The following is a 13,435-nucleotide window of genomic DNA, read 5'->3' as shown; positions in this document are numbered from 1 at the left end:
TTAGTAATAATTGATGAGTAATAAGATCATTGTACCCATATCCTTAATTCTCATGCTTAAGTCCAAATAGACTTATATTTAAGATCAAAGGAGGGAGTAATTTGGAATCTAGGATGCAAGAGCCTCATCCAACGGTCAGGGGTAGTTTTGATCGACTAGGAGATGTGTTTATTAGATGCTAATTGTATCATCAGTTTCAATGGTACGGTCAGCATACTCCAATGGGCTACGAGCTGGAGCAGGTTAATATATAGAAATGGGCGAGCATCTAGAAGCTTCTGAATTTCCTCGAGGTTATCACCTGCCACGTTAGATTACAGGACCGAGACAGCGCGCGGTCGTTGCGATGCACGGCTCCACCTCCGCACACGAAGTCAACTCGGACGACGCCATCGCTCACATACAATAGTGCATGCTGCACATTTCACGATCGGCGCCTACGAATATCAAATTTGTTCGGCAACTGCCTTTTGTCGTTTCGATTCTCCGGCGCTGCTGCTGCTTTGATGATGAACGAGTCCCTTTCTGCAAAGAAGAAAAAGGAATTAAACGAACAGGTTGATCGAATTTAGTATTTTAGTTACGTTTATTAGGACCCGTCCGTACTTCAGGTTTATCCAGGACAAGTTTTTTGGATAAGTTGATTCGAAGCAATCTATCTAGTGTATGTGCTCTAGTTACAATTAGTATCTGTTCTTGTCAATTCATTTAGTCAGCATCTGGACAATGTTAATCTCAAGTGTGCCAATAATATTCCAATCTGCAAAGGTAAACGTTTCGCAAGATTCCTCGGATCAAACATTCAGATAATGCCTTGTATTGAGCTATCGGCTTTACTTCACACTTAACATGAAGATTCCACATTACTACTCCATAAGCCCGGATATTTCATAAAAATAAGTAAGGCCTCTGAGTAAGCTCACGAACAAGAACTGCTTCTGAAACTGCCTCTGCAATACAGCAAAATGCCTTCATCTATTGCGCACAATATACTCGGCTAAAACTTCTGAAAATTTAACAGCAGTTGGGTGTCGACGTTAGCTACAACTGTCTAGTTGACGGGTTCTGTAAGAAAAAATCATTAAGGTCGCTAAAACCCCAAATAATCTACTAGTGCGTGATCTGCTAATTCTAGGAAAACAGAATGTAGATCGCCGTACAATAGCAAAATTTCAATGATGACTACGCATAGATCATTAGGCCAAAATTTCTGAAAATTTTATAGCAAATAGATTTGTAGATCCTCTACAACTTTTGTTATTACGGTTTTTTTTTCCTCCTAGCACCTCCAAATTGAGATTGATCTACTATTGCATAGGCTATGATTCAATTACGTAAAAACCCCTGTTGATCCACGTGATCTCCTTGGGTTTTACCCTAATCCCTAAGATCTAAACTGAAATTTTGCTATTGTGAGAAAAATCATTAAGGTCGCTAAAACCCCAAATAATCTACTAGTGCGCAATCTGCTAATTCTAGGAAAATAGAATGTGGATCGCCGCACAATAGCAAAATTTCAATGATGACTACGCATAGATCATTAGGCCAAAACTTCTGAAAATTTTATAGCAAATAGATTTGTAGATCCTCTACAACTTTTGTTATTACAGTTTTTTTTTCTCCAAATTGAGATTGATCTACTATTGCATAGGCTACGATTCAATTGCGTAAAAACCCCTGTTGATCCACGTGATCTCCTCCGATTTTACCCTAATCCCTAAGATCTAAACTAAAATAAATCATGTAATTATAAAGAAAACAACAATGGAACACTAACCTTTAAGCGGGACCCTCCTCTTTACCCTCATCTTATTCTTCTCTCCCTCTCTCTCTGTCTCTTCCTGTTCCTGGTGAGCACCAGGGTTTCAAAATACGTCGGTAACCGCTCGATATTCACGGTTACTGACCAATTCGCTACGGTTCGTATTCAGAAATCGATCGGTTTTCAATTAAATTCAAATTCAAAATTCAAAAAAATAAATATTTAACGAAATTCGACCGATTTCTACCGAATTCCACCGAATTACTGTCGAAAACCGTGAATATCTAAGAAATCGTTAGGGCTCGGTATTCGGTCTTGAATCGAATTTTGAAACCTTGGTGAGCACTGTTTGAGGTTGATGTTTACATTGGTTACTGTTCACTTCTGCTTTATGGAGGTCGTGAGAGTTGATTTTTTTCCATCCAACGGTTTAAATTTATAAGACTTGTTATGTATTCACTCAGTGTCTAAATGGGACGCTTAACTAGTCAAATAGAATCATTTTGATGAACTTTACGCATCCGCGGTCTTTGATCATTCATTTGAGGCGTGGAGTTAAAAGTCAAATTTTCAACCTTTGACGGGTTCTATGGTCAACGGCTTAGATTTTTTTTCTGAATATTTGGAGTATTATAATTTTTTTTAGAGAGGAAAAATACCTCCAGATTATTAAAGAGGGCACGATATCCACTTGCAACAAACGCGAGAATAGATAAAACGTAGGATTGAAGTTGTCTGTCACTTACAATCCCACATGTATTCATAATGCATGACAATTTTCAATAGAGTGATTGCATAGAGCATAGGAAAAACAGAAATTTGAGACGAGATATTGACACAAAGTAAACTTCCCATTTTGCTAGAATTCCTCCAAAATTCCTATAGAACAAGCCATCCCATGGGAATTTCATAGGATTTAGAGGAGGCCAATCCTTTGTTCCAAAATTCTATATAGGAAAGTTTTCTATATGATTCATATCCTCCAAAATTCCTCTATTATTCTTTTGTTCCAAAGGGGCCCTTAGCCTAGTACGCCAAATACTTGGGCTGAATACATACCTTTTACATGTCAGCAGTCTAGGCTACTGGGCCCAACAGCAGAAGCGAACCAAGGGTTATTTTTCGAACATGCATTGTAATGATTCAATGAAACTGCTAATTTTCTGTGCGTTTAACAAAACAGAACAAGTGACCATATATTCTACCAGTTCAACTTCAGATATCCATATTTCCCTTCCTGAATACTAAAGTTGAGCATAATTTTAGCATGCATACAACAGAGACAACAGTACCTACAGCAACACAATATTTAGTCTAGCACCACATTCTGTTGATACAAGGTTTCGCATGCCAACCAGAACCCTTTAAGTGGGTAAGGCCCCAACCAGGAGGCGGCCAGATACTTTTCCTACTCATTTTCGTCTATCCAATCACCATAGATCCTGCTGATCTTGTCAGGCCCCTTCCATTTCTGAATAGGCCTTTGCACTTGCCCAGACCTCTGGCTGACAAGGGTCGAACGCTGCAATTGGTTGCCTAGATGGTACACGTCTGTGTGAGGGGGTATCGCGGTGGATGCAGCAGCAGACTCCGCAGGAGCTTTTGCAGAACCACCAACTTGCTTCGAGTCAGGAGTTGATGCAGCATCCCTGCTGTCCAAGTCGACAAGTCCGCCACCATACTTGTGGAGTTCTGCAATTTCAGTCGAAACTATATTAAGACCATGTTATAGCAAGTAGGTGCAGCCGTTTCAATCAAAACTTGAAAAGCATATCCTATAACAGGGTTGAATACATATCCAATGGTTCCAAAAGAGGGATGAACTTGTAGTGCATATATTGTTATATTGAAATGAAGTATCTTGTGTAAACTGCAAATTGGTAAGAAAATAGAGTCGTAGCACATGAGGCATGCATGACTGGAAATGGCAGACATTTCAGCATTGCTAAAAAAATAATTTCCTTTCCAACAAATGATCACCTCGAACATAAAAATAAGTGGCAAATGTGTTATGTGAGAGAAAGGCTGCAACAGAAATATAGCTATCCCTGACACAGCAAATACAAACCGTTCAAAGGGGGGTAAGTGGGTAATATATGATCTATAAAGTAACATCCAATGCCTAATATTGACTGAACCTAAGATGAAAAAGGGCAAAACCTATGAGACAGTTGTGAATGTTTTGGTACAGTGCACAGTACCAAGGTCGATTCGCGATATTTAGAAGCTTCATTCGAGAAATCTATTTGTACCACCTGGACTAAACTAGTGTATTCGTAAGCTGAAGAAAACAAGTGGAGACACAACAGAGTGATGTTCTGAACAGTCACAAAGCCTCAATCAGGAATCACAAAGCTTGAAAACATTTCAGACTTGGTATAAAACTGGAACAAACACTAACAGAAACCAACATGGTGTATTTCATATATCATAGACAACTCATAGCCCCAAAGGTTTCTTCTAGGCTTTAGCAATTCACTAGCTACATTCGAAAGCGTAAACTTCACATCCTAAAGAAATGTAAAATAATTTGATGAAACGGCATTTGAATTAGAGGTGGTAAGGTACAATATATTTTGTCAGAATCTAGAATTTTTATATGCACAAGACAGGTTTCATATCAAACCCAATATCCAAAACAGGGTCAGAGATAAAATGGAGACGACTAACATTATGAAACATTTTATCAGAAGTAAACTAAGCATCAACCTTGAAACATACCTAAATATCAACTGGGTAATTTAGCTCCAAATACAGTAACTGTATAACAATCTGAAGGTGCATACGAAACATGAGACTCACCAGCAGCTCCATGAGCGAAATGGCACTTGCTCCCAAACGGGCAGTATCCAGTCATCTCCCACTTGTTGCAGATCCTCGTTTTCCAGTTGGACGGCTTCTGCACTGAAGCCCCGTTGGCGGAGGCGGCGTTGTAACCTCCGCCGCCGCCGACTGATGGTGAGAGACTGATCGCCACGCTCTCCCGTGCCTTGGACTGCTCATCGTGCAGGAAGGTGCAAGCGTCACCGTAGGGGCACCCTTCCTCGGTGTAGAACTTCTTGCAGTGCCGGCCCTTGTACGCCCTCCCCCCCTGCGCACCGCCGCCGTCCCCGGAGACCACGCTGGCGGAGGTCATGATGGGGATCTGGTGCTCCTCCCGCTGCTCCGCGGCCTCCTCGTGCGCGGCCACGATCTCCTGCCAGTTGGGCGGCGGCTTGCGGAGCTCCTCCATTCCATGCGCGAAGTTGCAGTTGGTGACGTAAGGGCAGGTCCCGGCGCGGAACTTGCAGCAGAGCTTGGTCTTGAAGAACATCTTGCCGATGGCGCGCGACTTGCTCGTGCTGCCCCCGCCACCGTCGCCGCCGCCCGACGAGCCCCCGCGTGGCTTCTTGCCCGGCGGTGGCTGCTCGCTACCTGCCCTCGAGGAGGGGTTCCGGTCGCCGTAGCCGGCCCCGCCGGACCCCGGGTCGGCGCTCCACTGGCGGTAGTCGTCCTCGGTGGCCCAGATGCCGGCGTCCCCGCCGGAGGGAGGCGCCGCCGCGTTGGCCCAGGCGTCGGGGCCGGCGGCGTCCGGTATGATGTGGATCGCGTTGGTGTAGTCCATCGCTGCTGTCCTGCCCCCAAAGGCCCGAACTTTCGGTCCCAAAACCCTGCCCTGTCCGTCGATTGCGCACGCGCCGGAGAAGAAGAAGAAGAAGAAGAAGAAGTGGAAGAACATAACCCCCCATGGATCGATGGATAGTTTCGGTTAGTTACAAGCCGCAGCTACGAAAACCGCAATCAACTGGATGGGGAGAAAAGGGGAAAGAACGATTTGGGTTTGGTTGCTCACAGCAAGTAGAATCCCCTCGCAGCCCGGTGGCAAGACGCGCCCTTGCCCCGCCGCAGTGCGCCGACCGCCCTTCCACCTGCTGCCTACGCCGTCGCCCGCGGCTCGGTGAACCCCACGACGGCGTCGCTCAAGTGAACCGACGGAGCCACCAGCATTCCTTCCTCCTTCCTGTATTAGGGTAGGCCTTAGCCCACGGGCCTCCTTGCGGCCCAGCTCCGAGGGAAGAAGCTGCTTCCATTGCCGCCTGCACGCCTTCCTCGTCGCCCCTGCCGGTTTGTTCTCTTGCTCGATCGTGGCGCCACGGCGGCTGCTAGAGGCTGGGGAAGGAGGATTTTCTTTTTTCAAAACGGACAAATATATTTGTAGCAGTAATATTTTGATTCAAAAATAAAAAAATCGGAGAAAGAGCTCGACATATAATTATAGGGTCTATATTTGTATCTAATTTGTACCCGAGTCGTCTTTACAGTATCGTGAACACAGTTATCTCGCTTGGCACAAAATGCAACAGAGTCATGAACCTACTCTTCCCTGCAATGATATCTTAAGCCTCTCAAGGGCCGCTTAAGATGCACTGATACGAAATAGCATTCACATGTCATGTCCTTCTGCAAGATGTACAGAACTCGTCACCAACATGCAATGTAAAGAAGGTCAAATGAGTCGCCATGAGCTCCAGGTCAGGATCAAAAGACCGGAGCACGACAGTGGCAATGGCAGCATCACCGCGGGAGCAATGGAAGGGGATGATGGCCAACAGTGAGGAAGGGCAGATGGAGATGAAGGATGACAGATTGGACAAAGATCATGTTCTTGTGTTCTCGAGAGCACAAGAATGCAAAGACAGAAGGGAGAAGAACTGAATGATCCCAGCCCAATACCGGATTCGAGGACACCGTGAGGTCCTCGGCAGTTGGCGGAGCATGGCAACACAACGATTGAACTTCGGATGCAATCAGGCTCCAGGCTGCGAAAACCACCTGACTCCACTACCATTTGTGCAACATCCTTCTGGGCTTCTGTCCTTGGCCTGTTCATCAGCACAGTTCAGAAGAATACCAGGAGCAACAGAGCAAACAGAAATTTCTGAAAGATCTAGAGAGGAAAAACCATTACTCCTCGAGCTTAAGCTAGCCAGATCATGTGCTGATGGGTCTGGATCATAGAAAACGCTACTGCCATCACTCATTAAGATTCAAGCATGGCATTTTGACAAATCTATTCTTATCATGACCACCAGCACATCATATGCCATGATAAAAGGCAATATCGGCTCCGTACCATCCAAGTTCCACAAACTCAGGCAAGTACGCCAAGTATTACCAACGGGTTTTTTTTTTCTTTAGGAAGCACCTATATTTAGAAAGAAAAGATGGGATCCACATGAAGGACAATGTCACAAAAAAGGAATCACAACCAGTAGTCCAGCCTCCTCAGCCGACACCAGCAGCGGCACCTCACAAACAACTGTACGCTGATCCTCTGCTTGCAACAATAACAGTGCATCTGAAGACCAAAACAAAAACATCACGGCACCTTTTTAAATACAAAAGGAGGCTAGAATCAGAGCACACAAGTAATTAAGGGTAAATAGAACCAAACCAACAGAGAAACTATTGCTTCTCAGCTTCCGAACAGGCAAATCAATACGTACACCTGGATTAATTAGATCACAGTCACACAATCTTTGTATTGTCTCTCATAAAAGGGAACATTGTACAAAAGCAAGCAAATAATAAGAACAGTTTTCAAGGTGTCATAACACAACCAGCACTTTTAATACCGCACCAGAAAGCTGAGGGCCTTCCTTCGCATTACAGCACTAACCGGCCAGCCACCGCCAGTGTTCTAAGCCTTCTGTCCAAAGGCAACCAAAACTAGTCAGTAGGAATTGTTGAAACACCCCAATTCAACAATGGCATTAGACAATCCGTAATAACCATGTGGCATTAAGTAACCATTAGCTGCCTTATTAAGACTTAGGTTAAAAAATTAATTGTGTAGCTGGAGACAATTTGAATTTTGGAAGTAGCAATCAAGCGACGGCGTTGTGGTGTGCAAACCATTATAAGCTGCAAAGCGAAAAATAAATCCAGAAAACTGTCAGCAAATAAAATATACAAGGCAAAAATATCATACAACTGAATAATGTCTAGGTCAAATGTATGACAACAAATGATAAACACATGAGTTGGGTACGATATAGTCCCCAGAGAGTTCAGCTTAAAGTAACAAACAGAACTATTTTGCACATTACGCCCATACACCAGCAGCTAAATAGTAAACCTACAGAATATGGTATGAATATTATGCATACCTTCTCAAGAAAATTCCTTTGACACTCAGGCATTTCATTATCTGCTCTGCCACTCAAATAACAGAGTATTTTCCGGTTTGAGCAGATCCAGGAAGATTCAGAGCCTGGTTAGCACAATCCTCAAGGACGCGTTTCAATTCTGCTTTCGCTTTCTTCACAGAACCCTCTGTGGGACCCTCAATAAACAGGTACAGCTTGCGTTCATTCGCACCAACAATTTTTCCTTGAGGAATATATGTTCCTCTTGTAGTGATAGCAGCTCCAGTAAATTCCTGAATAGGAGCCAATGTCTCTTTGTGAGTGATCTTCCAGCGAGCATTTTGTGGGAAATCATTAATCTCAAGTTCAGCCTCATAGTGTTCTGGAACTGCATTGGCATGTATCTTCGCCAGATTTCGTTGTAAGTTCATTGCAGCCTGAAGTGCACGAGCTGTGGCCTCGTCATTTTGTTGGTTAGATGCAACTAGTATAGGAAGCAAGGGGCCAGGTGCAGTTCCAGTTATTTGCTGGTTAGCATTATTAGCAGCCTTGTTTGCAACCAAAGCAGCAGCTGCTTGAGCATTAGCAATAGCTTGAGCTGCAAGGTCACCTCCAGCCTTACGTACCCCTCCTTCCTCATCAGAATCTGAATCTGACTTGTCCTCCTCATATCCATATTCCCTTGCCTGAGCCTTTTTTGCGGTCTTTCGTGCTTCATCCTCTTCCTCGTTGAACTTGAAACCACTTCCACCATAACCTGTACCATGGGCCTGCTCTGTTCCCTGCTTCACCTTCGCCATAAACCTATCAGCAAGGGATTTCAGGTCCTCTGGAACAGCCTGTTCAGAGAGCTCCAGAGCCTTAACAAGGTCCGGTGTATACCGCTCCTCTTCCTCAGAAATAAAAGTCACAGCACATCCCTTTCTACCAGCACGGCCCGTTCGCCCAACACGATGAACATAGTCCTCATAATGGTTCGGGACATCATAATTGACAACCAGCTCGAGTTCTTTAACATCTAAACCCCTAGCAGCAACGCTAGTAGCGATCAGCAAGCTGCAGACATTGCTCTTGAAATCAGCAATGGTTGATTCACGGTCAGTCTGATCTTTACCACCATGTAGCGATAGGCATGGATATCCATGCTGGAACAAGTCTTTGAGTAGCGAATCACACTTATCTTGTGAGTGGACAAAAACAAGGATTTTCCCCTTAACAAACCACTCACCGAGCAACTCTAATAGTCTGAAGAACCTCTCACTTTCTGGTCGCACCTCAACCAGTTGTGCGATATCTTTGTTCACGACACTCCTTCCACCTACCTGAATCTCGACAGGCTTAATGAGCACTTTACGCGCCAGTACCTCCACCTGCCGTGGAAAAGTGGCAGAGAAAAGTACAGTCTGCCTATCTGGCCGGGTGTTCTGAACTATCCGGGTAATCTGAGGCTCAAAACCCATGTCAAACATCCTATCAGCTTCATCCATCACCAAGAACGTCACTCTCCGAAGGTTAGTAATCTTCCCACTGCTAGTGCAAAGGATATCGATCATCCTGCCTGGTGTACAAACGACAATTTCAGCACCCCTCTTCAGTTCACTAATCTGCTGGGCAACACCAGAACCTCCGTAAATAGCAACACAATTGATGCCAAGCACCTTAGAGAACTTCTTCACATCTGAATGTATCTGCACCACAAGCTCTCTGGTAGGAGCCATAATGAGCCCAATAGGGCCATCTCCAGGAACAACAGGTGGCTGGTCTTTGACGTGTCTCAGCATCGGAAGGACAAACGCTAGAGTCTTGCCAGATCCAGTCTTTGCAATTCCTATACAATCACGTCCACTCATTATGATTGGCAATGCTTGTGTCTGTATAGGCATCGGTTTCTCAAAACCAAGCTTCTTGATAGTGTCAAGGAGCTTGCTTGTCAGCCCACTCTGTACCCATGTCTTAATTGGCTTCGGCACGTCTTTCCCATGCACCTTGAGCTCCAGCTCCTTCCTGTAGGCTACCACTTCCTCCGATGTCATCTTTGTAATGTCCTTCACCTCAATGTAGAAATTCTTCCGGAACGGCTGGTAGTCAATCTTGGAATGATCGACAATAGCCAGCTTCTCAGCCTTTGTCTTCTTGACACGCTTCATGAACTCCTCATCATCTTCATCCTCGACTCCAGCCTCATCATCAGCATCGTTGTAATCCGAATCTGAGTCATCCCCTTGCATAATTCTCCCCATCGCCCTCTTTGGCCCTTTCTTATCCCCATTACTCGTGACATCCTTTGCGCTCTTATTGTTCTTCTCATCAGTACTAGCAGCAGGCACACTATCCATTGCTGCCACAGTACTCTCCAGCTTCGCAACTTCTGGTAGCACCATGGAGTTCATGAACGCATCAAGCGGATCAATCTCGTCCTCCTCCATACCAGCACTGATGTTGGCATCACTAGCCCCATTTGGCAGATCAACATCCATGTCACCAGCGCCACCATTCTCCTCCGACTTATTGCCATCCTCCTTATCCCCCTCCTCGTCAGACTCCTCGCCATCCAAGGTCCACTTCTTCCCTGCCTTGTGGCCACCGTCAGCCTCAGCCGCCGCACCAGTAGCACCAGAAGAACTGGCAGCGATGCCGTCCTGCTGCTGCTCGCGGCGCTTCTCCTGCCACTCCTTGACGCGGCGGCGGCGGCGCTCCATCTCGTCGTCGAGCCGCTGCTGCTCGGCCTCCATGTCCTCCTCCTTCTTCCGCTGCCGCCGCCGCTCCGCCTCCTCATCGTCCACCTCCTCCCTGGGCGCGGGTTCCTCCGGCTCCGCGTCGCGGTGGTGGTGGTGCGAGGACCGGCGGCGGCGCTTGCGGTCCCGGTCCTCGTCCTCTTCCTCGTCCGCCTCCCGCCGCCTCGATCTCTCCCTGTCCCGCTCCTCGCGCCGCCGCGCCCGCTCCTTCTCCTTCTCCCGCTCCCGCTCCTCCCTCGCCCTCTCCTTCTCCCTCTCCTTCTCCCGCTCCCGCTCCTCCCTCGCCCTCTCCTTCTCCCTCTCCTTCTCCCGCTCCCGCTCCTCCCTCGCCCTCTCCTTCTCCCTCTCCTTCTCCTTCTCCCTCCCCCGCTCCTCCCGCTCCCGCGCCTTCCGCTCCTCGCGATCCCGCTCCTTCTCCCTGTGGCGGTGCTCCCGCTCCCTGTCCCGGTCGCCGTCCGTGTCATCCCGGTGGTGGCGGGACGAGCGCTCGCGGTCCTTGTCGCGGTGGTGGCGGGAGGAGGAGCGGTCCCGATCCTTGTCCTTGTCACGGTGTTGGTGCTTGGAGGAGCGCTCGTCGTCACCGGAGCCCATGGCGGCGGCGGCGGCGGCGGCGGCGGCCGGAAGGTTCGGGAGGCGGAAACCCTAAACGCGGATGTGGTGTGGTGCGGTGGGGAGTTTCGTTTCGTGTTGCGATTTTTTCCCCTTTCGAGTTAGTGTCATTTACGAGATATTTTTTCCTCCTTTAAAAGCCGCTTATAGCCGTTTGGATTTGGGGAAAAGGGGATTGGGATTGATTTAGGACATGTTTGCATACAAGATGTATATTATCAAAATTTTTATGATAAATTATGGGTTGTGACACGCCACTAACAAGAATTGGAATTGTGCTCAGCAACTAAACATCCTATTAATTCAATGTTTTGATATAGAGTTTGTGAAATGTGAGGGGTTTGAGAAAGGGATACAAGAGCTTTTTTTTCCACCCATACATCCCGTGGATGAGCTAGATTATAATTGAAGTGTAAAATTATAAAAATATCCTTCACAGACACATTTTTCTCTTATAGTCTAAGGTATTATATCTCAAACTTAACTTTTATCGAACAAAGGAATCGAAAAATAATATCATAACCCTAGTACATACTCACTGTATATCCTTTCCCATTTCCATTTGCTACCCAAACGCCACCGTATGATTTTGAAGCCCGTAATTCGATTATTCAATCACGATAAGTCAGTGTGGACTTTGGCCAAGCCGTCAAGTGATTCCTCTGTTGCTCTGTCATGCAAAAGCCATTGTATATCCTTTCCCATTTCCATTTGCTACCCAAACGCCACCATATGATTTTGAAGCCCGTAATTCGATTATTCAACCACGGTAAGTCAGTGTGGACTTTGGCCAAGCCGTCAAGTGATTCCTCTGTTGCTCTGTCATGCAAAAGATCGTAAGTTGAACCCGATCTCAATACAATAGAAACTACGAACCCTTATGGCTTTGACTCCTTCCCTGAATAATGCATAAACTCATGCATCATCCTTTGTTTTACACTAACATGAGTGGGGTGTAGCAGTCCAACTTAACTATGGGTGTTCAATTCGACAAAGAAAAATTGAACACGTCAAATACCTTTGGAATCCAACAAAGATACGAGGTCACACTCGGCAAAAACTTTTAGAACTCGGTTTCTGTGTAACTCTGCTTTTTGTGTTAGGTTCATGTGGTGAACATAGAGGGAAAGATAAACAAACTTATCGGATGATGAATTCCTAAATCTTGGACGGTTATCTTCTAATGTTGATAATAGGCTTGAAAGTTGCCAATGATTTCTTCTCTCTGAACATTGAGTGATAAACCATTTTGTTTTTTCCGCTAGGGTGATAATAGGCTTTGATCTTCAATATCAGTCTGAACTTTCTGAGCTTGCATCCTCGTTGAAGCTCTTTTTCTTCCTAATGTTTGCATCAACCATAGCTATCCTTATGCAAGGTTGTTGCTAATTATCTGTGTCAAATCTTCAATTAATATGAACAGTAACTACAAGAGATATACGCCTAGAAGAACATTATTTTACTCAAGCCTCCTAGATTTTGAAGTGTTTGAAATCTAGAAGTTATTCGGGCGACGGTGGCCATGGCGAGATTAGGGGAGGAGGGGTTAGAGTTTGGGGTTTAGGAGTATACTAGTGACCTCTAAGGTTAGAGGGAGGCTAGGGCAGCGACCAGACCAGCAATAGGTTGTGGTATGGTGGTGTGGCGATCAGACCAAGAGTTGATTGTAATTTGTTTTTAGAATTTCCTTTCAAGCTTGAATTTTCTAAATGGCTCCAAAAATTTCACAAGGTGAACCTTTATCAATTTCTATCTAAATGTGCTTTAAATTTATCTAGTATGTCTACTCTACCGTTAAAAAAGTTTGTAACATATAGCTATCTCTAGCAAACTACTCTAGGAAGGTAACCATGCTAAGATAGATTATAAATATGTAAATGCGAAAATGTAAATAAGGTAGAGAACGCAAACTTGGCAAAGAGATTTTTATTCCGTGGTATCGATGACATAAACGTCATCCCTAGCTCACGTTGGAGCTCTACTGAGGATATACTCACAGTCGTCAAGGCTCTTTTGGTCACGGCTCTTGAGCCACCAAGCCACAAAAGTAAGGCTTGCACTTCTCTTCTGATCACTTACCGTCGTCTTCACTTCGGAGCTTAAACCACCAAGATAAGGGTCTCCATATCCCAGTACAATAGTATCGCCATCTCTCCACACCAAGTTGGAGGGTCAGCAAGCTTGAGCCACAAAGGCTTAAG

General features: G+C 45.6%; 2 protein-coding genes across 10 annotated transcripts; both read right to left on the bottom strand.

The window, feature by feature from the left end:
- Positions 1-2,940: 2,940 nt before the first annotated feature.
- On the bottom strand, positions 2,941-5,366 carry LOC133898776 (zinc finger CCCH domain-containing protein 56-like). Its single transcript, XM_062339497.1, has 2 exons — positions 4,565-5,366; positions 2,941-3,454 (listed from the first exon to the last, which is right to left on the bottom strand). Exons 1-2 carry the CDS (start codon positions 5,364-5,366, stop codon positions 3,171-3,173), a joined length of 1,086 nt encoding a protein of 361 aa, XP_062195481.1. The 3' UTR covers positions 2,941-3,170.
- Positions 5,367-6,003: 637 nt separating this feature from the next.
- Positions 6,004-11,338, bottom strand: LOC133898775 (DEAD-box ATP-dependent RNA helicase 42-like). Of its 9 annotated transcripts, none has more exons than XM_062339492.1 (4): positions 7,912-11,338; positions 7,363-7,666; positions 7,197-7,250; positions 6,004-7,100 (listed from the first exon to the last, which is right to left on the bottom strand). In XM_062339492.1, the coding sequence occupies exon 1, from the start codon at positions 11,214-11,216 to the stop codon at positions 7,965-7,967; it is 3,252 nt and encodes a 1,083-aa protein (XP_062195476.1). In that variant the 5' UTR covers positions 11,217-11,338; the 3' UTR covers positions 6,004-7,100; positions 7,197-7,250; positions 7,363-7,666; positions 7,912-7,964. The 9 variants fall into 9 exon arrangements, with proteins under 9 accessions (XP_062195476.1, XP_062195475.1, XP_062195480.1 ...); XM_062339491.1 differs by having other exon boundaries at positions 7,383-7,666; XM_062339496.1 differs by having other exon boundaries at positions 7,383-7,451.
- Between the last annotated feature and the right edge of the window lie 2,097 nt (positions 11,339-13,435).

This window comes from Phragmites australis, chromosome 18 (genome assembly GCF_958298935.1).
Source record: "Phragmites australis chromosome 18, lpPhrAust1.1, whole genome shotgun sequence".
NCBI classification, from domain to species: Eukaryota; Viridiplantae; Streptophyta; class Magnoliopsida; order Poales; family Poaceae; genus Phragmites; species Phragmites australis.
Note: the sequence above shows the minus strand (reverse complement) of the source record. Positions and strands in the feature narration are given on the sequence as shown.